General features: G+C 36.1%; 4 protein-coding genes across 6 annotated transcripts; 2 read left to right on the forward strand and 2 right to left on the reverse strand.

Moving 5' to 3' along the window:
- Positions 1 to 1,757: 1,757 nt before the first annotated feature.
- Positions 1,758 to 6,407, reverse strand: LOC306897451 (serine hydrolase-like protein). The gene is made up of 13 exons (XM_079462228.1): positions 6,325 to 6,407; positions 6,012 to 6,101; positions 5,562 to 5,699; positions 5,303 to 5,416; positions 5,149 to 5,190; positions 4,585 to 4,604; positions 4,407 to 4,481; positions 4,222 to 4,331; positions 3,825 to 3,904; positions 3,677 to 3,711; positions 3,351 to 3,427; positions 3,159 to 3,234; positions 1,758 to 2,851 (listed from the first exon to the last, which is right to left on the reverse strand). Exons 2-13 carry the CDS (start codon positions 6,082 to 6,084, stop codon positions 2,732 to 2,734), a joined length of 960 nt encoding a protein of 319 aa, XP_079318354.1. The 5' UTR covers positions 6,085 to 6,101; positions 6,325 to 6,407; the 3' UTR covers positions 1,758 to 2,731.
- On the forward strand, positions 5,145 to 8,658 carry trappc5 (trafficking protein particle complex subunit 5). Of its 3 annotated transcripts, none has more exons than XM_079462231.1 (3): positions 5,145 to 5,714; positions 6,903 to 7,233; positions 7,315 to 7,948. In XM_079462231.1, exons 2-3 carry the CDS (start codon positions 6,964 to 6,966, stop codon positions 7,609 to 7,611), a joined length of 567 nt encoding a protein of 188 aa, XP_079318357.1. In that variant the 5' UTR covers positions 5,145 to 5,714; positions 6,903 to 6,963; the 3' UTR covers positions 7,612 to 7,948. The 3 variants fall into 3 exon arrangements, with proteins under 3 accessions (XP_079318357.1, XP_079318355.1, XP_079318356.1); XM_079462229.1 differs by lacking the exon at positions 5,145 to 5,714 and adding an exon at positions 6,541 to 6,651 and having other exon boundaries at positions 7,315 to 8,658; XM_079462230.1 differs by lacking the exon at positions 5,145 to 5,714 and adding an exon at positions 6,640 to 6,687 and having other exon boundaries at positions 7,315 to 8,217.
- A 1,533-nt stretch (positions 8,659 to 10,191) lies between these two features.
- LOC306897032 (serine hydrolase-like protein) lies at positions 10,192 to 14,874 on the reverse strand. The gene is made up of 11 exons (XM_079461489.1): positions 14,648 to 14,874; positions 13,296 to 13,433; positions 13,036 to 13,149; positions 12,860 to 12,923; positions 12,427 to 12,501; positions 12,242 to 12,351; positions 11,657 to 11,736; positions 11,510 to 11,544; positions 11,267 to 11,343; positions 11,075 to 11,150; positions 10,192 to 10,757 (listed from the first exon to the last, which is right to left on the reverse strand). The coding sequence occupies exons 5-11, from the start codon at positions 12,478 to 12,480 to the stop codon at positions 10,638 to 10,640; spliced, it is 552 nt and encodes a 183-aa protein (XP_079317615.1). The 5' UTR covers positions 12,481 to 12,501; positions 12,860 to 12,923; positions 13,036 to 13,149; positions 13,296 to 13,433; positions 14,648 to 14,874; the 3' UTR covers positions 10,192 to 10,637.
- A 3,039-nt stretch (positions 14,875 to 17,913) lies between these two features.
- Positions 17,914 to 27,213, forward strand: mcoln1a (mucolipin TRP cation channel 1a). Its single transcript, XM_079463409.1, has 15 exons — positions 17,914 to 18,145; positions 20,322 to 20,527; positions 20,811 to 20,975; positions 21,098 to 21,254; positions 21,769 to 21,847; positions 21,924 to 22,020; positions 22,538 to 22,637; positions 22,776 to 22,882; positions 22,968 to 23,117; positions 23,221 to 23,322; positions 24,157 to 24,279; positions 24,421 to 24,537; positions 24,617 to 24,706; positions 25,158 to 25,288; positions 25,849 to 27,213. Exons 1-15 carry the CDS (start codon positions 18,106 to 18,108, stop codon positions 25,883 to 25,885), a joined length of 1,701 nt encoding a protein of 566 aa, XP_079319535.1. The 5' UTR covers positions 17,914 to 18,105; the 3' UTR covers positions 25,886 to 27,213.
- The last annotated feature ends 600 nt before the right edge of the window (positions 27,214 to 27,813 follow it).

Here is a 27,813-nt window from a genome sequence, read left to right on the forward strand (position 1 = left end):
AACGGGCCCCTGATCTGAGTTGTTTTGGAAAATACATCAACAATTCAATATTCTGATAGACCTATGAAATAGATTTGCAAATGTGTCCGAGGAGCATGACCCAATGGGATTTTAAGCCTTGAATGGGAATTCACGTTAAGAAATACTAGACACCTCTTTCAATAAAAAAAATCAATGCAATAATTTTTTTTCATCTTAGACCACCACCATGTTTTGAAAATCATTTGTAACTTCCAGCCCTGCATGTGCCAAACTTTGATACAAAGACGTAAGTTAAACTGTCCCATGCTGTTCTTAACCAAATGATGTGGTGATTTACACAGATGTCTTTCATCTATTTTAAGGAAGATCGCATGTTTCTGTTATCCATGCTGACCATTTTGCCTTAATATGAGGATAGGCTGTTTCGATGACTGTCAAGTCATCAGCACTTTCTTGGAGTGGATTCTGTTTGGAGGCAGCATGTCATTTTTTACAGCTCCCCCTTTTGATACTCTTGGCCCAAAAGAAGAATCACACTCACTTTATACAGATTACACCTCTATTATTGGGCAGGTGCCTAGTGGCGATGATGCTCTGCCTTTGGTTGTCCTCCTCTGGCCACCGGAGAATCCGTCTTAGGGCCATCACCTTATTCACACTGGTTTTCGCTCCATCCCATCAAAACTCATCATAGAGACTCTCTAATATATGGGGGAATACTTGACAGACAAATGAAAAAAAAACATCTTTAATGTTCCTTTGGTAAGGGATGAGAATAGAACTAAAATCCCACGTTTATGTAACTCTTACAATATTTTCAGCTCCTGTGCAAGCATAGTTTTTTTAAGGATATTGACGTTTGGTAGCACACATGGGATCTGAAATGCTAAGTGGCTGAATTTTTGTAAGTCCTCAATCAAAAATTTATTTTGCCAATACATCAGGAAATTTAGGATTAATGAATTCCATTCAGAATGAGTCTCCATCTGTGCCACAGTGCATCCTTTGGGGGCCTTGAGATAAAATAAAAATGTTGTTACAGCCAAGCACAAGCTTATCTCTTGAAAGTAGACCATCGGCTTCTAGGTTTTTCAAAATATCAACATTAATTATGGTACCTGTGTTTTTACCGACACAAAAATCATGTTCAGAAGACTTTTTAGTGTTTGCAAGTAAAAGAGGATTAGTTATAGAAATAATAATACACCTCCTTTCCATTTAAACTTCCTATATGCGAAGAATCAGTTGTTTAATTTCCCTTTGTTTAGACAGAATATTTCATTATGGACAAATCTTCCACAATTATTATACTTAAACTATCTGTGATAGCCAGAGGCTTTATGAGTGTAGCCCATCAAAACTCACTATCACATCTGGCAGATTGGTTTCCCGTTCATCACAGCAGCAGATGCTTTGCCAAGTTGTTTATAGTGAATTATCAAAGGTCTCCAATTTACTGCACACCACCGAGTTAGGAATGTGAACACCGGACAGCTACTAATAAGCAGTTCTGTATTATTTGAATAGCCCGTTAAGGCAGATTCAATAACAATGGCAGAATAATTTATTTGACAGAATTATTGACAGCACTGTAAAATGGGTTCTCATTGGCTCTTTGCTCAATGATAGATTTGTTCTAAATTCTTGGGGCTCTTGGTGTTTCGAGTCAGATCCGTGGGCGCGGCTTGTTCGTTTTGACTAAATCCTTGGTGTTTCGAGTCTCACGAAACCTTTAACCTAACCCACACCTTAACTTAACTCCCAAGAAAAATATAAACCTTTTAGTTATTTTATTACAATAAATATTACAAAATATATTTTCTTAAATGTGTGAATTGTTTTTCAGCAATAATCTGCTAATTCTGTTCTTTCAAACAAGACCAACCGTAGATCTGTATTCCAAAGAATTAATGGGTTACAGCCATTTTAGTGCCAACAGTGCGTTTTCATGTGTAGGCTCAAAAATAGAATGTTGGTAAACAAACAAAATTGGACCCCGTTGACTTCCAATGCATGGACACAAAACCAGAGACATTTCTCAACATTCCTTCTCGTTTTGTTTTACAGAAGAGTCACATACAACACGAGAATGAATAAATGAAAGAATGTTATCCTTAGGTGAACTAATGCTTATGGTATTTAGCAACACGCAATCCAGCTGAATATGTATTTTATATACATCCGCAACGAAAGTTTTGGCCAATCATGTTGCTTTTTATATTTATACATATTTTAACAAAATACGCTTTTTAAATGCACTTTTTGTAATCTTGTTTGTCAAACTCTTAACCTTTGGAAAACATTACTGTCTTTTCACATTATCCCAACAAACACCAACAGGGTTATCACACCAAAGCAACAAAACCTAACCAACACAAATCTGTAGGTGCTAAATTGAAGCAGTGTAAACTATTCTTATATCACTAGTCTGTATGGAAGACAACAGTTTTTTGTTGACACCAAAATTAATACGATAACATTTCAACCAAAACTGAGTAAACGTTCTATCAGGTGTGCAGGTGCACACCCTACACTTCTATCACCAGTGACTAAACATCTTGTTAAAATGGAAGCTTAAGAGAAAACCGTCACATGAATCAAGAAAATATTAATATAGTGAGACTGAATATCTGTTCTTTTGTTACAAAACAAAATGACAATACATAAATAAAGTAGAATTACAGGGAATAGAAATTAAAATACTTGGATAATAGTTTGAATGTTCCTGATGTGCATGACTGCATGTGTGTTATAGTTTGGCTTGTTGTTTAGGACTGTTGGACTGGAGAAAATCTGTGATTACGGGAGCCACAATCTCTGGCATGTTGAGATGAACATGATGGTCCCCTTGGACTTCTACAACGGTGCTCTGAAGAGAATGTAGTAAAGAACGCAGGAATATTAACAAGAATGTACATACGCACAATCATTCTTCATCTGTCTTGGTTCTGAACCTGTATCACTTTCTTTTGCAGAACACAAAATAAATACCGTTGATAACCAAACAGCAATGACTTCCACTGTGTGAACACAAGACCACTGAGACAATTCTCAAAATATCTTCTTTTGTATTCCACAGAAGAAAGAGTCACATACAGGTTTTGAACAACACAAGGACAATAAATGATGTTTGGTTGAAGTACTACTTTTAAGTGAATGTGTGTGTTCATCCTCACTTTCCGCTCCATCCAACCCTTCTGAAGTGCATCTCCGTCAGAGGGAGGGAACTGTTTATTCATCCCTTCACTTGCCCTGAGAAAATAAATCACATCAATCTTTAGATTTAAATGTATGAGGCAATGGCCCATAAACATATTGTTTCAATAATACTGTGTGGACGAAAAAACAAAAGCACAAATATAACTCACAATAACAGCATCACTCTGGCTTGAATTAAAGACTGCATGTAAAGGGACTGTTCCAGTGTAACAACCGCAATGTTTTTCTAGCACAAACACAAACATCACGATTTATTTTCAAGCTTTGCCCTTAGTTCCATTTTAAACACAACATTGGCTTTGTGGAAAAGATATGACCAAAAATGATTGGCAGATTGTTATTCGTTTTTCAATTAATGGCCTATTTAAGCACAATTATACAAATAAATCAATAATAAATGTGATATGATATAAACCCAAATGTATTGTAGTAAATAAACAACTGATATCTGACTAAATATATTCAAAGTGCTCACCAAGTTTATTCTGAAGTCTCTGTTGAATACCACTCCTTAAAGACATAGGAAGCATTTTTGCTTCAATACTTAATCTAATGTCATGAAATGTTTTCTGGCTTTATGTTATTTTCATAAATCTGAATGTTTCGGCTGCGATATGTCTTACCTCCCTTAACCTCCCGGATGGCTCGCTCTAAAAGAACCTCTGTAGACTCTTCAGAAAGAGCAGGGTTCGCAACCATCAACCTGAAAGAGACATTATAGTAGGTTTTGAGTAAATTATAATTATTGTCAGTACATTTTATTTGGCATTTACAGTATATTGTAATATGCATACAGTATCTATTAGATATTGACAACAGTCATTTAAAATCCTATTTCGACCACTAGATGGAATCAAATTTAGAAAAACGAATATAGCATCTTGCATCTGCATTTTTTGTTATTTTAAAATGCCATTATTACTTACAGATATTTGTATTAGATATTAATAAAGAAACATATATTAAATAATAGAAAACTTCCAACCAGTATAAAACAACTGCACAAATATATGTTTTTACCTTTGTTTGGCTTTCTCATATGTGTACACCTTCTCTGTCCGTTCATTTGACTCTGAATCATATTCAACTTGTTGAATTATTCCTTGTTTTATGTAATTCATCATGGAGTCCTAAGGAAAGCAGATAAATATGAATCAGTGTCAGAGCTGATGTCCCTTGTGTAAGATTTCTCACCGAGCTGTTACCAGTTTTGTAGGGGAAAATCCGTAAGAATCCAAAAGAACCAAATCTTCAACCATCTCTGGATACAACGCACTGAACTGGAAAACCAAAATAAATAATATTACACCACAAAATGACTGCATTAATAAGTTATAACTGCATCTACACAACAACAACAACCATATAATGAACACTACTCACCATTCCTGCCACAGTACCACCTGTTTAAAAAACATCAAACAACAGTGAGTGGCAACAAACTTAAAACAAACTTGTTCAGATTTATAAATGTTGAAAAAGACTGATTTCTATATTGAGCAGAACTGTATTTCATATTTATTATTAACAGTATTTCTTAATTATATAATTATTTATTTATTGTTATTATATAATCATTTGCTTATTTAAAAAAAAAATTAATCATGATAAATATTGTTTTATTATGATTTTGTTATTCCTAATTTCAACTCATACACAAAATGCTCATTTTATTTTATTGGACTGGTTCGCCCTTTCTGACCCAATGCTGGGTTGAAAAAAAACAGCATTTTCATAGTCTATATAATACATATAAAATACAAACTTTGAGAAAATGAGGGAGGGAGGCTGGTTTTAAACAAAATTGAACTGAAAATGGAGACCCACTGACCCAGGCAACAGGACATACGGTCCTACAGCTACACCATAAAATAATAAATCATTCATTCAGAAAAAAAAGAGACCTTCGATCTTTCAACTACTACAACATTTCCAGACTTGACTCACCCATACTATGTCCAATTATTGAGAATCGCTTCCATTGAAGAGCTGCAAATACATGGAAAGAAAACCATGATGCTTTTTCTTCCATTAATGTTCACAATGAAATGAATGCATATTTCTGCATTAATAGTTCATCTGTAAGAATGATTCTTCAAACCTTCAATAACTCGCCGAGCGTCTGCCACATACAAAGTGTAGGGATAAAAACAACCAGCAGACCTATGAGAGGACAGACCATGACCAGGAAAATCAATGGCTACAAATCTCCAGTCTGGGAATGTTATAGAGAAATAAAGACAAAACAGAAAAATAAAGATAAAACAGAAAAAAAGACATGGAATTTATAAGGCCTTCATTAGCTACAAGCATCAATAGGAATAATTCTCATGTTTAGGAATTATATAGGAATACTACACCATTAGGAAGAAGTGGAATGAGCCTATTAAAAGTCCCGCTGTTGTCAGCCCAACCATGCAAGCAGAGCACCGGACGGCCATGAGCGGGACCCCAAACCTGACCTCTTATCTCTCCCCACGGGACAGTGACCTGGAACTCTAACACCGTTTCAGGTTGAGTCAGTGGCTTGTCATATTTAACACATTCTACTCCATAAACATAAACTAAAAAGAACGTATCTCAACCCTAAGGAAAATAAAATGTGATTTTACTATAGCAAAAGTGTGGTAAACATGTTTGATGATATTTACATTCAGTCATTTAGCCTAAATTTAGTTGACATTTACATTTAGTCATGACCATGTGTATTACCATTACTGTAGCCCCCTAAATCAAGCCTTTCACCTAATGTTGTGTTAAAACAATGTTAAAACTCAATATAAATATTAAGTACGAAAATAGAGCTTTACCTGCTTGCCTCATAGTAGTTGTGGCAAAGTATCTGAGACTTTTCAGCGCAGGAATATTTCTCACACCTTGCATTGGAGATATTATAGTGTCTAGAAAAATAACAGTAAATAACGTTAAACTTTAAACGTAATAGCGATTAGGAGAGATCAGCCAGGTTTACTTTGATTTAGTGACATCACGCATATAGAAACTATAATGCACATAGCCACTGTGCTTGAGCATTAAGACTAAATATATAAAGAAAGAGAGAGAACAGATTTTAATGATATAGTTCTGGTTTCGTAATGCATCACAAACGTGCTCCATACATACCCAACTTATATAAATCTTCTGTGTTTAAAATGCCAAGATTAAAAACTTCCACTACAAGCAAACCGTCACTTAGTGTTGCAAGTTGCTTTTTCAGAATAAAAGTACTTGCCGCTGAATGACAATTTGTGAACTATTTGCGCATCGTCTCCGTAAATCGAGGACAAAAAACTAATGAAATAAATACATAGAATTTCAAAACGCGAAAACACTGCATTTAGATTGAGCCCATTAATAAGTTGCTCTTATTTTGAAAAACACGGTCACGTTGAACTTGCTTGCGTGAGTTTGTGCACGTCACGTATCCGGAACTGAAATACAAAACATAAGGTAAACGCTCACGGAGAATTAAATGCGATATAACATGTGCGTTTGTCGCTAAAAATATCAGTTAGTTTTGTATAGACACACCATTTTAGCGTAGAGCTTATGCTTAAATGATCGCGATGTCTCGAAATATAACCACTATGTACATTTAGCGGAAATAAAATGACATTTTGACTGTACAGCCTGGGAACCTTTACATTTTCGCAGAACATACATCAGTGTCGGTTTATAACAAACATATCTTTATGTTTCAGGGTTCACGCGCGTTCGTTTCAAATCGAGATTCCCGTGTAATTCGGATCCAGTGTGCACAGAATGGAGGTTCGCTTTACGCGAGGCAAATCTGCAATCCTGGAGCGCTCGCTCACGCGTCCCAAGACGGAGGTGAGCGTGAGCGCGTTCGCGCTGCTCTTCTCCGAAATGGTGCAGTACTGTCAGAGCCGAGTGTACTCGGTGTCCGAGCTCCAGGCCCGGCTCGCTGACATGGGCCAGGGCGTCGGAGCCAGTCTCCTGGATGTCCTTGTGATGAGAGAGAAAAATGGAAAAAGAGAGACCAAAGTGTTAAACATACTTCTCTTCATTAAGGTATTTTTCCTCGATATTCCTCATTTGTTCACGTTAGTGCTCATAGATTCTGTAGTGTTTACCCTATCTATTTCTCCATAGGTGAATGTGTGGAAAGCATTGTTTGGCAAAGAAGCCGACAAGTTGGAACAGGCCAATGATGATGACAAAACTTACTACATCATTGAAAAGGAACCACTCATAAACGCCTACATATCAGTACCCAAAGAGAACAGCACTTTGAACTGTGCGGCGTTTACGGGTGGCATCGTGGAAGCTATTTTGACCCACAGTGGCTTCCCGGCCAAAGTGACTGTTCACTGGCATAAGGGCACCACACTTATGATTAAGTTTGATGAGGCGGTCATTGCTCGTGATAAAGCTCCTGATGGCAGATAGTAGATTCTGGAATCCGGTCTTAATTTATGATGGTAAAAACTTGAGGCTACATATTACAACATTTTAAGTGTAATTGTTTGTGTTTTTCTTATACTTTTATAGCCTTCATATTATGTCTTGGTTCTGCCTCTTATAACAATATAAATGCACAGACGTGATTGATGAGTCATATAAATACAGACTCTATTCTACTGATATTATAAAGAAAGAGTTGTATACGAAAGACTTGCATGAAGGTCACACTTTTTGGATATCTTGATTTTTTTTGTTGTTGTTGTTGGTAAAAGAATGTACCATCTGCACATTAATAAAGTTAAACAGTGTTGAATAGTCTGTAACGTTCAATATTGATGCAGTCATTGAAATAGCATGCCACTGCATTTGTGTGAACGCTTGATAAGATCCATAAAACTTTGGACCTAGAGCATAAACAATTGAACATGACACTATTACTTATATTAGCTGCAGCAGCTTGTCACTTCGTTCTATATCTTTTTAAAAAAATTTGACACCGACTCTAATTCTTGTGTTTCTTAAGCAATCACCCATTGCTTTAAGATAATTTTGCAGAGCATCTTCCAATGGACCAGATGCTCATTTGTGTTGATGCTCATTTGTGTTGAAAAAGATCATCCTATGGCAACCGCATGTCCCATCATTTTCTCAGAAGGGGCTGATCTGAGTTGTTTTGGAAAATACATCAACAATTCAATATTCTGGTAGACCTATGAAATAGATTTGCAAATGTGTCCGAGGAGCATGACCCAATGGGATTTTAAGCCTTGAATGGGAATTCACGTTAAGAAATACTAGACACCTCTTTCAATAAAAAAAATCAATGCAATAATTTTTTTTCATCTTAGACCACCACCATGTTTTGAAAATCATTTGTAACTTCCAGCCCTGCATGTGCCAAACTTTGATACAAAGACGTAAGTTAAACTGTCCCATGCTGTTCTTAACCAAATGATGTGGTGATTTACACAGATGTCTTTCATCTATTTTAAGGAAGATCGCGTGTTTCTGTTATCCATGCTGACCATTTTGCCTTAATATGAGGATAGGCTGTTTCGATGACTGTCAAGTCATCAGCACTTTCTTGGAGTGGATTCTGTTTGGAGGCAGCATGTCATTTTTTACAGCTCCCCCTTTTGATACTCTTGGCCCAAAAGAAGAATCACACTCACTTTATACAGATTACACCTCTATTATTGGGCAGGTGCCTAGTGGCGATGATGCTCTGCCTTTGGTTGTCCTCCTCTGGCCACCGGAGAATCCGTCTTAGGGCCATCACCTTATTCACACTGGTTTTCGCTCCATCCCATCAAAACTCATCGAGACTCTCTGGCGGAATACTTGACAAATGAAAAAAAACATCTTTAATGTTCCTTTGGTAAGGGATGAGAATAGAACTAAAATCCCACGTTTATGTAACTCTTACAATATTTTCAGCTCCTATGCAAGCATAGTTTTTTTAAGGATATTGACGTTTGGCAGCACGCATGGGATCTGAAATGCTAAGTGGCTAAATTTTTGTAAGTCCTCAATCAAAAATTTATTTTGCTAATACATCAGGAAATTTAGGATAAATTAATTCCATTCAGAATGAGTCTCCATCTGTGCCACAGTGCATCCTTTGGGGGCCTTGAGATAAAATAAAAATGTTGTTACAGCCAAGCACAAGCTTATCTCTTGAAAGTAGACCATCGGCTTCTAGGTTTTTCAAAATATCAACATTAATTATGGTACCTGTGTTTTGATTGACACAAAAATCATGTTCATAAGACTTTTTAGTGTTTGCAAGTAAAAGAGGATTAGTTATAGAAATAATAATACACCTCCTTTCCATTTAAACTTCCTATATGCGAAGAATCAGTTGTTTAATTTCCCTTTGTTTAGACAGAATATTTCATTATGGACAAATCTCCCACAATTATTATACTTAAACTATCTGTGGTAGCCAGAGGCTTTATGAGTGTAGCCCATCAAAACTCACTATCACATCTGGCAGATTGGTTTCCCGTTCATCACAGCAGCAGATGCTTTGCCAAGTTGTTTATAGTGAATTATCAAAGGTCTCCAATTTACTGCACACCACCGAGTTAGGAATGTGAACACTGGACAGCTACTAATAAGCAGTTCTGTATTATTTGAATAGCCCGTTAAGGCAGATTCAATAACAATGGCAGAATCATTGTATTTGACAGAATTATTGACAGCACTGTAAAATGGGTTCTCATTGGCTCTTTGCTCAATGATAGATTTGTTCTAAATTCTTGGGGCTCTTGGTGTTTCGAGTCAGATCCGTGGGCGCGGCTTGTTCGTTTTGACTAAATCCTTGGTGTTTCGAGTCTCACGAAACCTTTAACCTAACCCACACCTTAACTTAACTCCCAAGAAAAATATAAACCTTTTAGTTATTTTATTACAATAAATATTACAAAATATATTTTCTTAAATGTGTGAATTGTTTTTCAGCAATAATCTGCTAATTCTGTTCTTTCAAACAAGACCAACCGTAGATCTGTATTCCAAAGAATTAATGGGTTACAGCCATTTTAGTGCCAACAGTGCGTTTTCATGTGTAGGCTCAAAAATATATTTTATATATACATTTACATTTATTCATTTGGCAGACGACTTACAAGTAGTTTTATACAGAGCAATCAGGGGCCCTTCAGTCATGACCTGCTGGCACTGAGATTAGAACCGGCAACCTTCTGATCACAAGCCCAACGCTCTAACCATTAGGCCACAGCTTATCAATGGAAGACAACAGTTTTTTGTTGACACCAAAATTAAATCTATCAGGTGTGCAGGTGCACACCTTACACTTCTATCAGTGACTAAACATCTTGTTAAAATGGAAGCTTAAGAGAAAACCGTCACGTGAATCAAGAAAATATTAATATAGTGAGACTGAATATCTGTTCTTTTGTTACAAAACAAAATAGAATACAGTGAATAGAAATTAAAATACTTAGATAATAGTTTGAATGTTCCTGATGTGCATGACTGCATGTGTGTTATAGTTTGGCTTGTTGTTTAGGACTGTTGGACTGGAGAAAATCTGTGATTACGGGGGCCACAATCTCTGGCATGTTGAGATGAACATGATGGTCCCCTTGGACTTCTACAACGGTGCTCTGAAGAGAATGTAGTAAAGAAAGCAGGAATATTAACAAAAATGTACATACGCACAATCATTCTTCATCTGTCTTGGTTCTGAACCTGTATCACTTTCTTTTGCAGAACACAAAATAAATACCGTTGATAACCAAACAGCACTGAACCCCAATGACTTCCACTGTGTGAACACAAGACCACTGAGACAATTCTCAAAATATCTTCTTTTGTATTCCACAGAAGAAAGAGTCACATACAGGTTTTGAACAACACAAGGACAATAAATGATGTTTGGTTGAAGTACTACTTTTAAGTGAATGTGTGTGTTCATCCTCACTTTCCGCTCCATCCAACCCTTTTGAAGTGCATCTCCGTCAGAGGGAGGGAACTGTTTATTCATCCCTTCACTTGCCCTGAGAAAATAAATCACATCAATCTTTAGATTTAAATGTATGAGGCAATGGGCCATAAAAATATTGTTTCAATTATACTGTGTGGACGAAAAAACAAAAGCACAAATATAACTCACAATAACAGCATCACTCTGGCTTGAATTAAAGACTGCATGTAAAGGGACTGTTCCAATGTAAACATCGCAATGTTTCTCTGGCAAAAAACACAAACACCACGATTAGTTTTCAAGCTTTGCCCTTAGTTCCTATAACACAATTATACAAATAAATCAATAATAAATGTGATATAATATAAACCCAAATGTATTGTAGTAAATAAACAACTGATATATGACACAAAATATATTCAAAGTGCTCACCAAGTTTATTCTGAAGTCTCTGTTGAATACCACTCCTTAAAGACATAGGAAGCATTTTTGCTTCAATACTTAATCTAATGTCATGAAATGTTTTCTGGCTTTATGTTATTTTCATAAATCTGAATGTTTGGCTGCTATATGTCTTACCTCCCTTAACCTCCCTGATGGCTCGCTCTAAAAGAACCTCTGTAGCCTCTTCAGAAAGAGCAGGGTTTGCAACCATCAACCTGAAAGAGACACAGAACTATTTACAGACATCCTCTATGAGAAGAACAGATGTGTCAGGTGTCAAACAGTATTGCTATGACAAAGTATTCCTGAAAATATTTCCTGTTTGATACCACACAAATAAACTGAACACATTGGAAGATGCTTTAGATTAAAAACATCACTCAAACACATAAATGTAAAATAAACAATTCAGACTTCTTTCTTCATTTTAATTATATTGAAAAATATATAATATAATAGTAATTTATAGTACATTTTGAGTAAATTATATTTCTTTCCTCTCGTTTGGCATATACTGCATGTTGAGCTATACAGTATTATAATCATCAAATCCTATTTCAACCACGAGATTGTACCAATTTTGGTTTAAAATGTAAATTTTTGGAGGTGTCTTATAACATTTGTATAAAAAAAGTCTAAATATTTATAATAAACATTAATAATAATTTATACAAAAAATTCCAACCAGTATAAAACAACTGCACAAATATATGTTTTTACCTTTGTTTGGCTTTCTCATATGTGTACACCTTCTCTGTCCGTTCATTTGACTCTGAATCATATTCAACTTGTTGAATTATTCCTTGTTTTATGTAATTCATCATGGAGTCCTAAGGAAAGCAGATAAATATGAATCAGTGTCAGAGCTGATGTCCCTTGTGTAAGATTTCTCACCGAGCTGTTACCAGTTTTGTAGGGAAAAATCCGTAAGAATCCAAAAGAACTAAATCTTCAACCATCTCTGGATACAACGCACTGAACTGGAAAACCAAAAGAAATAATATTACACCACAAAATGACTGCATTAATAAGTTATAACTGCATCAACACAACAACCATATAATGAACACTACTCACCATTCCTGCCACAGTACCACCTGTTTAAAAAAACATCAAACAACAGTGAGTGGCAACAAACTTAAAACAAACCTATTCAAATTTATAAATCTTTAAAAAGATCTGTATATTTTGCATTACTGTATCATGTTTTAAAAATATTATTAATTATATAGTTATTTATTTATTGTTATTATATATACTCACTTTTTAAATAAATATTGTTTTATTATACATAAATCATTCAGAAATAAAAGAGACCTTCGATCTCTCAAGTAATACAACATTTCCAGACTTGACTCACCCATACAATATCCAATTATTGAGAATCGCTTCCATTGAAGAGCTGCAAATACACGGAAAGAAAACCATGATGCTTTTTCTTCCATTAATGTTCACAATGAAATGAATGCATATATCTGCATTAATAGTTCATCTGTAAGAATGATTCTTCAAACCTTCAATAACTCGCCGAGCGTCTGCCACATACAAAGTGAAGGGATAAAAACAACCAGCAGACCTATGAGAGGACAGACCATGACCAGGAAAATCAATGGCTACAAATCTCCAGTCTGGGAATGATAAAGAGAAATAAAGACAAAACAGAAAAATAAAGATAAAACAGAAAAAAAAGACATGGAATTTATAAGGCCTTCATTAGCTACAAGCATCAATAGGAATATTTCTCATGTTTAGGAATTATATAGGAATACTACACCATTAGGAAGAAGTGGAATGAGCCTATTAAAAGTCCCGCTGTTGTCAGCCCAACCATGCAAGCAGAGCACCGGACGGCCATGAGCGGGACCCCAAACCTGACCTCTTATCTCTCCCCACGGGACAGTGACCTGGAACTCTAACACCGTTTCAGGTTGAGTCAGTGGCTTGTCATATTTAACACATTCTACTCCATAAACATAAACATGTCAACACGGTTTCAAATGTGATTTTACTATCCACGTGTTTCGCAATGCGCGAAATTACCCATCATGCCTTGCGTATATGCTAAGGTCTAATGCTTAAGACTTCCGGTTCCCCGTTCGATCCCATTACTTGCATAACAAAGTTAGCTTGAAAGCTTTTAAACAGAATTTATAATACTTTTGTCATTTAAAACATCATAATGTCAAAGAGCAGTGTCTAAATTATATCATAGTCGCAAGGGCATTACTTTTTAACCTAGACCGTAAAAAGCAACTTTGTTTCTCACCACAAGAACCTGAAGAGCGACATCTACTGGGATGAAGACATTAAACTCCAACCAGCAGGCACATTTGATATATCCTGTTATGTAAACGGCCAAGAGCTTTACATTTACAATAACAACTTATAAACTTTTATAAAATAACCCAGTATTGGAGACATCTGGATGCCTCGGTGTGACTGGTTCTGACATGTTTTGTAGCGATACAGCTGCTTTGTTGTTAAATGTGCCTTTAAATATAAAGCTACAATGCTGACTTGGCCAAACATACACTTAAATACATACATTACATGCAAAATACTTAAAATCGTGTTTATTTCTTGTGTTATCCAATGTACAGCGCAACTGTAATATTAAACTAAATAATTAATAAATGATGTGTCACTTAGCCCAGGATGTACGATTCATGTGTAGTGGTATACCATGAAATAACAATTATGTAAATAACGAAGTAAACAATATGTAGTGATGTTTTTGAGAGGTGCAAAACCTAGTCAGAGAGTTATTTACTTTTACGCTCTTGTCGTGTCACGTGGTAACACTCGTTCATAAAGTTTTCTCGGCTTTCTGTGGCTGTTGATACAGTAAAAAAATATTTGAGAAACTTAATTTTTAACACTTAAGAGAAATGTCCTCTAAAACGTAGTAACGCAAAAAGGAAATGCGGATTTTCAAACAGGAAGTTATTCGCGGTAATGGCGCCCTCCATGGACACGAGGATAGTAAAAGTGACTATAGTCGTCCTAAATCTTACTAAAATGCTCAACTACGGTTGCCATAGTAAAACTTTTAGCTGCCTTTATCAACATTTTCACTGATTATTAAAAGTCAATATAAATATTTAGGTTAGTAAAATAGAGCTTTACCTGCTTGTCTCATCGTAGTTGTGGCAAAGTATCTGAGTGAGTTCAGGTCGGAGTTCTGAGGTAAATTTGTTTTCAAATTCGCACTTTCGGACCTCCTCGTTCAATAGCTTTGTAATTATAGGTGCAACAAGATTAATATATGCAAATTATAAATTACCGACATTAATGAAAAACAAATACAAGCTGCAAAATCGATTAACAAAGTGCAAGCAGTTCAATGTCTTACCGAATACGAATGTCTGTCGAATATCAGTCTAGGGGGGCGTGAAACAGTTAGGGACCGCCTACAAAGTGTTAAAGGGGTCATTTGACGCGACTAAAACGAATATTGTTGTTTGCTTTAGATGTAATACAACGTGTATACGCGATTTAAGGTTTAAAAACGCTGTATTTTCCACAAACCGGGCATGTTTGTATCTCCTCTTTGCCCCGCCTCTCTGAAAAGCGCTGATATTTTACAAAGCTTCTGGATCTGAAAAGCGAGGCGTGCTATGATTGGCCTGTTCACTAGTGCGTAGTGATTGGTCGAATACTGCACGGAAATGAAAGGCCTCTTAATATATACATCGTAAAGAGTTTGTGTGAGATAGAAACAAGCTGGCATTACAGCAGGGAATGGTTACATAATAAATACAATACCGCGATTGCTTCGGCCCTTCTTGATCAACAACTGTTAGGCCATCGCGACAAAGACAATAAACCCTATTATAAACACGACATTTGTTGCCTCTAGTTGGAACATCATTTCTGATTATTAGGATTTTTCCACTTTGCGGGTGTGTCTGGATTTGCGGACCACACAAAGAAACAACAACATCAAACTCAACTCGCGTTAGACTGTAACAAAGTATTTTACAATGAAAATATACTTACAGGCTGCAAATCTGAAGGGCCTGACAGTCCTTGTGGAGTTTTAACTGTTGGAATTTCCCCATTGTCTTTTGGCAGGGCAAACAAAGATTTATTTTTACAACGAAACACACATTGACTCTGCGCCATGTCTGCGCCGGTGCCGGAACAATGAGATTTACAAGTCAAATCGTGTTACGAACTGACGTAGATTCGCCGGGGTGTGGTTACACGAGGCATTTCAGGCAGGTATGGGAGAGCATTCGCTTCTAGATAAAGTACATCTTTTGTTCCCACACTTACATTTTTGCAATTTTATGTGTCTGACAGACCAAAGACACACAAAAACACGTATTTGCTCGATATGTTTCATGATTCTGCCTCCTTGGTCATGATTTTCTAGTCTAGTGGCAGGATTATGACAGACCAGACAGACAGATGCATGTTTTTTCTCGTTTCCTCATTATTGGTTGTTCATTATTTCATGCCCCACAGCTGTTCCCTTCCTTAATTTGGTTCCCTTCATAATGCCTTTGTGTCTTCTGTCTGGTGCCAGTTCGTTGTGTGTTCTATACCTTGTTGAAGACATTGCGGCTTGTTCATGTCCTGGAAACCTTTTCGATAATAGTCTAGTCAGTGTTAATCCCTGTCAAGTGTGGTTTTAGTTCATAGTAGTGTTTATTTAGTTTAGTGTTCCTGTTTAGTTTAGGTTATTATATTCCCCTGTTCTGTGGTTTTTGGTTTGTGTATTTCATTAAAGGGTCTTTGTTAAATTTAACCCCTTGTTGTCTGCACCTGGGTTCTCCAATCCCCTATCCTTGACAATATGACCCCTTTAGTGCTCATAGATTCTGTAGTGTTTACCCTATCTATTTCTCCATAGGTGAGTGTATGGAAAGCATTGTTTGGCAAAGAAGCCGAAAAGTTGGAACAAGCCAATGGCGATGACAAAACTTACTACATCATTGAAAAGGAACCACTCATAAACGCCTACATATCAGTACCCAAAGAGAACAGCACTTTGAACTGTGCAGCGTTTATGGGTGGCATCATGGAAGCTATTTTGACCCACAGTGGCTTCCCGGCCAAAGTGACTGTTCACTGGCATAAGGGCACCACACTTATGATTAAGTTTGATGAGGCGGTCATTGCTCGTGAAAAGCTCCTGATGGTAGATATGAGTCATAGAAGTCTAGTCTTAAGTTATGATAATATGAGTCGACATATTACATCATTTAAGTGTGATTTTTTCAGATACATTAATAGAGTTCATAAGAAATGTCTTGACGTTATGAAAGACTTGCATGAAGGTCACACTTTCTAGATGTCAGATTTTTTGTAAACGAATGTACCATCTGTACCATAATAAAGTTCAATAGTATTGAATAGTCTGTTACATTCAATATTAGTGAAGATACAGTCGTTGAAACAGCACGCCACTGCATTTGTGTGGAAACGTTGGAATCATTGTGCATATGACAAAAGAAAGTACTGTATTGGTGGTTGTTTCCAGTGGAAACTGGTGTAAATTGGTTTTATTGAAATAACCCTCCACATCAGACTTTGTGAATTGTTTATTTTCAGCATTAAAATGATTTTTTATAGTGCATAGGTTGTTCTATGTTTGGGTATGTTAAGGAAAGTCGGTGAAAATTGTCTGTTGTTACAATTTTGTTTGTCTGTAGATATTTGTAATTATGTAAACCAAGAGGAAATACTTTCATTTACAAAACAAGTATCCTTTATTCCTGTTTTAAACTGTAACAACACTTAAATGCAATTTTTGTCTCAGTCATACCCCAACGTGTAAGTGTAATCGTGACGTTTGGTTGTGACCGTAACATAACACATTAGGTTTCTTGTAAATATGTTTCATTGGTAAACATTACTCATTCCTACTCGTACTCATTGCTAAACATACAAACTGAAATGGTTTCATTGTAAATACATTTGTGAACCATCAGCTGCTTACCATTAAAACCAAAATCCCTGTGTTTGGTGGGTTTTATTTAATGATGTTCTGCTAATTGCTAAAAAACACCTCACCAATAGAACCCAACACATTACCAGATCGGACCCTCAGATACCATTATAGTTAAAAACTACCAAATCCATTACACTGATATTTTGAAATCGTTGTTTTTGGAGTCACAAAATAGAAAAACATTTCGGATAAACAATTAAACCTTATAAGAACTGTACAATACATTTGTAACTTCAATGATCAAGTATCGAGCTACTGCGCATGCGCACGGAAGACGCTAAGTACAAAGCGTATTATTTCCCCCGTTCATACTGCGTCATCTTTTGCGAATATCTATTTTCTTTCATATTTAATCAAATATTTTGAAAGTTTTAACGTTTTTCCCAAACGTGAGTAATATCACAATAATACACAACAAGCTCTACCCTGACATGTGTAATGTGTTTACGGGCCGCTTCAGAGTCACGTGATTCTGTCACATGACCGTACGGAAATCAAGCTCACGAGTTGATTCTGTAAACATGCAGTAACCGGAATCGCGTCTGTCATCAATATTTATCGTGCTGTGAATCAAACTACGCCTTTTAATGCCGACCGATTATTATAGTTATTTTCATACGCTGACATGGCGGCAGTGGACCAGAATAAAGTCACGGATTCCTCCGGTGAGTGATCGATCGATACCGAATATCAAAACAAAGCGCTTCAATGGATGATCGTAATGTGTTCCGTTGCTCGTTTACGTTGTCAATTAAGTTTTTAATGCGCATTGTTAATGTTGTGCAAATGACCTAAAAGTAAAAATATTGGTTAGGTGCATTTTTCTTCCCTTGGGGAAAACCACCATAGTTTCATTAAGGAACCATCTCCTTTTATTATTAATCACTATCGTTTGTGTAGTGTAATTACGCTTTGTATAGTAAGACTGGTAATACAAGTGGTAATATCATGGTTAATACACTTTTACCGTAATAATACCGTGCCAAATTTCCTGTACGGTTATGGTCATCATGTCCTCATATCCCAGAAGTCAACATTATTACAGTCTTTCACATACTGCTTGCATTACATTGATTAGTTTCCTTCCTCTTTTAAGTCCAGTTGACCATATTCTCATAAAGCTCATTTTTGTTTAATCCTATTCATATACTGATCTTTAATGCAGAACATTGTGTTGTTTTGCTTTTTGTTTGTTTCAACCCCAGCGGTGTTGAATTAGTTACTCTGATAGACGTTTTAATGTGTGGATATGTAATCAAGTACTCATCAAACATATACCGGTCGGGATGGCAACGAGACTATTCAATTGTTGAGAATGAACATGTCTGAGATGTACATGGCTTCAGCTGTGTGACTGTGGCTTAATCGTGTATCATGTCTGTCATGATTCCTATCAATGCATCAAAATCCTTTTGGTTTGATACAAACATATGTTGTGTTTGAGGGACAAGTCTACAAACGGTAGACAGGCAGACATGCATATATGATCATAACAATGATAATTTTGTTTAAGAAAGATAAAAGGACAAATCAGCACACATAGGCTACTCTCAGTGTCACCTTTTGGAGTTCACTGTAGGTCGAACAGAAAAACGAGAGACGTGTGTGTCGATCTATTATTCTGTTTGTCTATGAAGTATACAAATTAATAAAAAGTTCATATTTGTCAGCCCTCAGACTCCGTCAACATATCTTTTAAGGGCCTCACTTTTGCATTTCACTTTCTATGGCAATCCAGATCAGGTGCTCTTACTCCAGATTGAGATTCAGGGCATTTACGAGGCATGAAGAACGGCGTTCCACTATAAATCCAGAATCAGATGTGATTTATCTGGTTTTAGTTCACCTGGAAAATTATGTTTACCCATTTTCGGCCGCTCTTTATCTATCGATGTTGTGGTAGACAGGTAGAGGTTCTCTCATATAATAGTACAGAACTGACTCACTCTTTGTGGTCAGTCAGGCTCACAATTTCATATCTGTGAGCTGTATGAAAAAAAACTAAATTTTTATTTTATGAAGTTATTGCGTTTGTTGGAAGGAGTAAGCATGAAGTTTTATCTCTTCACTTTTTAAAATAGAGCTGGAATAAGGAAGAAGCAAAGCATTGCTTGGTTGGCAGTTTTTAGAACAGCAGGAAACACATATGCGGGATTTGCGTTGTTGGCAATGATAGTTTTGTTATGTGAGAAATAAAGACAGAGAGATACTGTTGCATTGTTTGAAGCCGAACAGCTTTGTTTCAGGATGGTCAGAAGTATATGCTTTCCCCATTCTAGCTTTCATATTGTGTGGATTTTTTGTGACTGAAAGTGAAACATTTGTGTTCTCAAATCTGCATGTCATGTGTAAATTATGGTTACTGAAAAGGCCCCTTTTTATTGTATTTAACTTTATGTCAGCTACAGAAAGGCCACGCATTGAATGTTCAGAGAGGTTCAGCTTTGATCCTTTTAAAGAAACAAAAATTCTCTCATCATTTACTTACAAACTTCCAAATCTGTATTTACTTCTTTGTTTGGTTGAACACAGAGAAAGATATTTGGACGAATGCTTGTAGCCAAACAGTTCTTTGCCACCATTAACTACCATAGTAGGAAGAATTACAATGGTTGTCAGAAGTGCCCCAGAACTGTTTGTTTTCCTACATTCTTCTTAACATCTTCTTCTGTGTTCAACAGAACAGAAATTTATAAAGCAATTCTTCCTACTTTGGTATTTAATGATGGCCAAGACTTTTTATCTGCATCTATCTGAACGTAATTGAAAGAGCGGGTATCCGTTTGGCTTAGAAACCCGTTTACATTGTCATTCATTGCATGTTCTCTTTTCTTTTTGCAGAAGAGGACAGACTTCTGTTTCCCGTGAATCACTGCTGTTCAAATGACTGCAGGAATGAATATAGCGGCGATGACCCGGAAGAGGATGCGTTATGCAGGAAGTTAAAATATTTCTTCATGAGTCCCTGCGAAAAGTACCAAGCCAAAGGCAGAAAGCCTTTCAAACTAGTCCTTCAGATACTGAAGATTATTATAGTAACTGCACAGGTATTTTCAGAAAGTTGTCAAAATCTGATCCGTGTTGTTATACAAGAAAAATATTGTTTCATGTTCTCATAAACATCCTTTATTAGTGAGAGTTAGATGATCGTTCTTTCCATTTTAAACCATGTTGCAGTCCCTAAAATGTTATCAAGTAACTAACCAGTAAATTCTATATTTTAGAATATATAATAGAAAATGTTACTCTTTTTTTAAAATATTAAATGCTATCGTCATGTGAAGTACCAAAATTACGCAAGCCTCTTGTTTTCTTTCTCGCTGTCTGCAGCTGGTGCTTTTTGGTTTAAGCAATGAGATGGTGGTGACGTTTAAGGAAGAAAACACAGCCTCATTTAAACACCTGTTCCTCAAAGACTATGATGGTTCAGACAACACTCTCGCGGTTTACAGGCAAAGTGATGTTTACGACCAAATATTCTACACAATAGAACAGGTAATTACGGGAAACACAAAGACTATTATTTATATGATGCCTCATTCATAATGATCCCGTTCCTTTAAGACAACAAGCACATTTTGAACTAGACTCATTCCTTGATTCATTTTTATTCTCAGTATCTGGCCTTGCCTGACACGACGGTGGGTCAATATGCGTACGTGTACGATGTCGGCGTGAATGGGAGCGCGCTGTCTCTCTGTCAGCAGTATTATAAGAGGGGCCGGATCGACCCAGCAAACGACACTTTCGATATTGATCCAAATGTGGTCACAGGTGAAGCACCTGTTCCAGTTTCAAGGGTTGGTTTTATGGCTGGTATACAAAACAAGACTTTTATAATCTGCAAAGACACTCGCATACGTTTTGGAAGTTTCAGATAGAAACACACTGACTGATCAAATCTGCAGACTGGGACAAAGTCCAAACTGAAAATCTGGCCAAAAACAAAAGTCTTGTAGTGTATTTTAGCCTCAAGTCAGACGTTGAGCCAGAGAAATTGAAAAAAGTGACGCTCATTTCTCTGATGTGTGCACATAATAAAACGTTTTCTTTGAAAATACATTTTACAATTTAGTTTGTTTACTGTTTATTAGTAATGATCAATTGTTTTTTATAAAGTTATTTTTACTTCTTTTAGAGCCGTTTTTTTGTGTCTCGGTTCCTCATCAGATGATTTTACATTCACTTTCTTATGCAGTTTTAAAATGAACTGTGGTTGTCTTCTAATAACACTGTACGACACAGAGATTCAGCTGGGTAAAATATTCCTCTTTTTGTCTTTCTTTAGACTGTATTGGAGTGAACCCGATGTCCAACCCCACAGCACTGGGTCGAGATTACAGGAATATAACCCTCAAGTTTCACAAGTATGTTAAATGGGACTTTTATTTTGAAATGTCTGTAGATCCTATAATAACTAAATGGCAATGTATTCTTCTTCAGGCTCATTAACGTCACCATAACGTTCCAGCTGAAGGCTATAAACCTTCAGACCATCATACACAACGAAATTCCAGACTGTTACACTTTCTTCATCACGGTGAGTTTGCACACGAAATGCCCAAGAAATTGTCACTTTAAGCCTGCAATCTGTAACTTTTTTGTAAAAAAAAAGGCTCAAATCCGTTATTGAGCAAGTACATTCGCAGACAAAACTTTACCGCAACTCACAACATAATAGGAAAATAATAGAAAGATTTGTCACACATATTGTGAAAAGCGCTTTATAAATAAAAATTTAATTGATTGAATTGAATTGCTGTATGAATGAAAGCTCGTATCTCCAAAGCTGCCCCTTTACAGGTCATGAAAAAACACTGGCAACACTTTTTTGGATTATTGAAATAAATGCAAAGTTGACAAGCTCTTTTTAATACTTTTGTTTGCGAAAAAAGCAAAAATAATTGCAAAACCCACAGACAAACAAGAATGTTAACCAGTAGTGATGATTTATAAATAAAAAAGTGGAAAAATTAAGATTTCAGTCTGACAGCAAAAATACTTTATAGATATTTTACAAAGAAATCTATATATTTATTTTTCTATTTTCTGTTCAGATTCTACTGGATAACAAAGCCCACAGTGGTAAAGTTAAGATCAGTCTTGATAATAAAGCCTCCATTAAAGAATGTAAAGACCCAAGTGTGTCTGGACATGGTAAGACTCGACCTCCAAAGAAGATACATTAGCAGTTAATAAATTAATAAAATATGTTGGGCAGTTTTACATGCTAGTACTACATTACTTGTGCGACCTTGAGCTTGTTATCACTTCTCTCTCTTTTATTTGGTGCAGCTGAAAGTTACGCTCGTGTGTGGTTTGACGTGATCATCGCTGTGGTGTGTATTCTGTCTCTCGTCCTCTGCAGTCGCTCCATCATCAGAGGGATCATGCTTCAAAACGTAAAATATAAAGCACATTCACGTTCATTAAACGATTATATCTTGAAGCATGAGAATGATATTTCCATGTTCCTGTTCTCTTCAGGAGTTTGTGAAGTATTTTAAGAGCTCTCTGAAACGTGACGTCTGTTGGGGCGATCGGATGGAGTTTATTAACGGCTGGTATATTCTGCTCATCATCAGTGACGTGCTCACTATCACAGGCTCAATGATCAAGATCAGCATCGAACTGAAGGTTAGTCAGGCGCTGATGACATCATCCTTATGTAAGTAAATGTAAACTAAAAACCTCAATGGTATTAGGTGTGTTCTCTGATACATCGTTTGTTTTACCTCAGAACATCTCGTCCTACGATGAGTGCGGGATCCTCCTGGGAACCTCAACGTTATTGGTTTGGGTCGGAGTTATTCGCTACCTCACCTTCTTTCAGAAGTACAATGTGAGAGACACACCCATACATAACAAACACGTTAAAGTAGAAGAACATTTTTTATTTGACCTTACAAGCCTAAAAATGAGGAAAAAACTTCGAAGATCATTCTTCTTTAAAGCGACCATATGTTTTTTGGGCCTGTCAAACGATAAATCACGATTTATCGCATCCGGAAATTATTTATTCATATTTACCAATAATTTAAATTATATATGTGTAAATGTTAATGAATATCTATATGTGTGTGTTTATAAATACAGAATTAACATGCACAGTACAGAGACATATTATTTATACAAAATGATATTCTGGATACGATAAATCTTGATTAATCCTATAAACATATTTATCACTTTATTATAAATACACTGTTGTTCCCAACGTGTTAATGCTGAAAACAGCACATGCATCTAAACTCAGTCTTTCTAAAAGTAAACGAAACATTTGTGAGTAAACGTACATATTTTTAGCTTATTTAATCATTTTGAAACCCAAACAAGCACATCATAGCCCTAAATATGTCGATACTTCTAATCTAATGCGTTTTTCGTCCTGTGATGTAATATTGTAGTCATACAGGGGTCATTGAAGCGGTATTTAAAGTGACAGATATTTTTATTTAACAATCTTTGTTTTACTAAAGGTGGAAAGTCATATACATTGGGTAAAGTGAATTTTATAAAAACATTTGGTTGAACTATTTAAGCCACAATCAAATCTGAATTAAATCCTTTTTCTCTTTGTTTGACAAACTATTTTAATTGTAGCTTAATTCACTGCAATATAATATATTTGTGAATGTTGTTGTTTGAGCTTTTCCCTAAATCCTGTTTTTTTTAGATTCTCATCATCACTTTACGAGCTGCGTTTCCTAATGTGATCCGTTTCTGCTGCTGTGTGGCAGTCATCTACCTCGGATATTGCTTCTGCGGATGGATCGTTCTTGGACCCTACCATGTTAAAGTATGTACATCACGCTGGATCGGCACATCAGTGTTAATACCATTTAATTAAACACACTATATTTTTCTATAATAATATTTATATGGGAAACATAAACATTATACTTTATATAAATGTCTCTTTATTTCTCTGTTCCGTCAGTTCCGCTCTCTCTCGCTGGTGTCTGAATGTCTATTTTCTCTGATCAATGGAGATGACATGTTTGTGACATTCAGTGAAATACAGGAAAGCAGTACTCTGGTGTGGGTCTTCAGTCAGGTGCGTTTATTTCACACGGTCACACAAAGGTGAAGCTACACGTTTAGTGCATTAAACACGCTGTTCTCCTCTTCTGCAGGTTTACCTTTACACGTTCATCTCACTGTTTATTTACATGGTGCTGTCGCTCTTTATCGCCCTTATCACTGGAGCATATGAGACAATCAAGGTAAGAGTGAGATGAGATCCGTGCAAACACAACGTTAAGCTTATAATAATGATTTATATGTTGAATTTTAAGGTGAGATTTAACAGACAACGTCAGTTTTTGCGGGCATTCAACGTAAACACACAGAAACGATGCTCTCTTTGAATCAAAGTATCTACTAAACGAACAAGTGTAAAGTTATGTATGTAAATTAATCTGCAGTTTTACGTTTCAAACATAGATGGCGATAGAGAGTCAGAAATTATGGATTGCCACTTAGCTTAATAGTTTTTGTTGAAATTGACTACGGATGAATGCATATTACAGTAATACAAAAACAAGTTTACACTGAAGCATAACATATATCATCTGTTTTTTATGAGTAATTTATGAGTTATGAGTATTTATTGATAAAATAACCAAAATGTGACATTTGTATGTTGATAAACAATGTCCTTTCATGTCCATTCAGCATCAAACACAAGAGCCCATCCATATTACGGACATGCATGCGTTCATCGCTGAATGCACGGACACGCCCAGTTCTGGAAAGTTCCGCGGCATTGAGACCTCACCGTGCTCCTTCTTCTGCTGCTGTGACAGGTCTGACACAATTATATAAGCCATAAATAGATATAAAAAAACATATCACCATATTAAACTGTTAGACATTTTGAGTTAGTTGTTAAAGGTCCAGTGTGTGAAGTTTAGCGGCATCTAGCGGTGAGGTTGTGAATCGCAACCAACGGCTCACCTCACCCCTCCCTCTACGATGCCAATTTGCTTCTTTCCTGAAGGATATAACGTATTTACGAAACGCACTCTGTAGAGCAGTTTGTCCGTTTAGGGCTACTGTAGAACAACATGATGAATTCCATGTTAGAGGACCCGCGGTGTATGTAGATAGAAATAGCCCATTCTGAGTTTATAAAAACATAACACTTCATTATGTACGGTCTTTATACACCCCTGAAGACATGCAGTTATGTAGATTTAATGCATTTCTGTCAATAGATCCTCCAAAAAACACAAAAGTGTTAAACAAAAATCAATGTGTGTGTGTGTAAAATGACATCAGAATAGAAAATCTTAAGGAAATAATAAAAAGTATATTTGGGATGTAAAGAGGGCGTGTAATCTTACCTGTTTCTCAAACCATACAGAACTACAACATACGAGGACAACCTCTTAGTCAACTAGTGATGTCACGAATCCCGAATCTCAACTATACCACCAGCTGCTGGTCATCGCTGGAGTCGGGTGATCGACAGCGTTGAAAGCCCAACGCTCTGGACCATTAATGGACGAGCAAATTGAAGATTTTAGTCAAATGCCTGAAGTCTGGGACATTTATAGTTTTACCTCAACTTTTTAACATTTTATTTTAACTTGATTCCAGAGGTTGCATATTCGAGATGGTAATTTTGTGCGTAAATTGAGAATGTCTCACATGCTGTGTTAGAGGGTTCTTGTTTACATACTGATAAACACAGCGCTGTGTGACACTTTCTTTCTCTTGAGTAATAAGTGTTTTCTGAATGTCATATGAATGTTGACTAACCTCTGCTTGTGTAACGTCTAAATCAGATGTCTGCAAAAGACAGGCAAGTGCTTTCGGCTTATCAAGGTTTGTGGGAAGTTTGAGTCAGATTTGCATCTTATTCACCCCTTAGAGCAAAAACAACTCTTTTATGAATTTAAAGGTTTGTTATGTGGTATTAAAATGCATTTACCCATAACAAACAATGCCCTGCTGGTATGAATTAGCCTTTACAACACGACAAAAAAGTGACTTTTTAAATATTTGCCTCAATGTTCTCTAGATATTTGTTTGTTATTTGGTGTGTGTGTGTTTGATATGCAAGAACACCTATGACATAATTTTCTGTAATTGTTAGACACAGTAATTCTACGCTTGACAAATGTGAAATGTTTCATAAATCATATTAGAGAGTCCCTAGGGGACCTTATTATACATAAACAACGACAAACAAGCCTAACTTTATGTTTAACATAACACTTTACTTGTACAAGATGAGTATTTATGTCATTTTGACGCTCATGTAAGCCATTTACACAAGCACAGATCAAACGGGACCCTGTTGTGTTATATGATTCTAGCAAAAAAACTTCTGTTTACGTTTTCCCTTTTCCGCTGTTTTATTTATTTTTTATTTCAAACATAATATTCGTATTTATGTTTTGTTGGTTCTGTATACCCTGTTCGTAATTCATATAAATCGACAAGCAGTGCACATTTTTAAACATACTTTCTAGTACGTATAAAGAAGTTGCCACGTTATAATCACACTCCAAGATGATAAACATTTATCTCACACATTAACAGGTACAAAGTCGTGTACGTAAAATGACTGTTTACTCAATGGGTCTTCAAACTTGATCTTCTTTTATTTTAAACGTCATTGCATATTGTTCTTGACAGGATCATGTTTGTGGTTTATTTGTTTTCATGTTGGTATGCATTAGTACAGAGTCTGTATTAATATAAAGACTATTTTTTGTATGTTTTTCCTTGATTTATTATTCTCCAGATGCCCAAGTTATCTTTTTTATATCTCATTTGACCACCAGATGGTATATTGAGAGCACTATTCCAATAATCCAAACCCATTCAAACTAAATCTTACTTTAATCGTTCCAGAAATGGATGGATTAAAGAAAATGTAACATTTTCTTGAGGTGTGTTTGTGGGCAGGTATGCATGAATGTCATGTTTCAGCAGGTGCGTGAGATCTGAAACCACAGATCGCATTCACAAACAGAGCAGACAGATGAAGTAAAAACTTCATCGGATTTTTAAACAAACTGATCGGACGCCAGCTGTATAACGCGCGGTAGCTGTGTGAATGTGAGCCATTCCCTGCTATTCAAACAAATGAGTTAACAGGAAGAGATTTCATTCAAGTACCTCAATGAGCCCATTGTGATGATATAGAGACGGAAAGATTCAATGAAAATACTAAAACAATCAACTGATGTTCACATTACAGTTCTTATTGTGTTTAGATTCGGTTTGATGCATCAAAATCATTGGGCACTATTAATATTATAAATATCCAAATGTTTTGTTTGCATTGAAAATCGATGCTTCCCATGCAAATGTTTTT

Source organism: Barbatula barbatula (assembly GCF_947034865.1).
Source record: "Barbatula barbatula genome assembly, chromosome: 8".
NCBI lineage: Eukaryota > Metazoa > Chordata > Actinopteri > Cypriniformes > Nemacheilidae > Barbatula > Barbatula barbatula.

Coding starts and splice junctions, on each gene's coding strand:
- mcoln1a (XM_079463409.1), top strand. CDS start 18,106: ATGGCGGCAGTGGACCAGAATAAAGTCACGGATTCCTCCG. Junction 21,848..21,923: donor ATAACCCTCAAGTTTCACAA/GTATGTTAAATG, acceptor ATTCTTCTTCAG/GCTCATTAACGTCACCATAA. Junction 24,538..24,616: donor TGGTGTGGGTCTTCAGTCAG/GTGCGTTTATTT, acceptor CCTCTTCTGCAG/GTTTACCTTTACACGTTCAT.
- trappc5 (XM_079462231.1), top strand. CDS start 6,964: ATGGAGGTTCGCTTTACGCGAGGCAAATCTGCAATCCTGGAGCGCTCG. Junction 7,234..7,314: donor ACATACTTCTCTTCATTAAG/GTATTTTTCCTC, acceptor ATTTCTCCATAG/GTGAATGTGTGGAAAGCATT.
- LOC306897451 (XM_079462228.1), bottom strand. CDS start 6,084: ATGCAAGGTGTGAGAAATATTCCTGCGCTGAAAAGTCTCAGATACTTT. Junction 5,700..6,011: donor AACTACTATGAGGCAAGCAG/GTAAAGCTCTAT, acceptor AAACGGTGTTAG/AGTTCCAGGTCACTGTCCCG. Junction 3,428..3,676: donor GAGACTTCAGAATAAACTTG/GTGAGCACTTTG, acceptor TGTTTGTGCTAG/AAAAACATTGCGGTTGTTAC.
- LOC306897032 (XM_079461489.1), bottom strand. CDS start 12,480: ATGGTTGAAGATTTAGTTCTTTTGGATTCTTACGGATTTTTCCCTACA. Junction 11,545..11,656: donor CATCAGGGAGGTTAAGGGAG/GTAAGACATATA, acceptor TATGTCTTTAAG/GAGTGGTATTCAACAGAGAC. Junction 11,344..11,509: donor GAGACTTCAGAATAAACTTG/GTGAGCACTTTG, acceptor GTTTTTTGCCAG/AGAAACATTGCGATGTTTAC.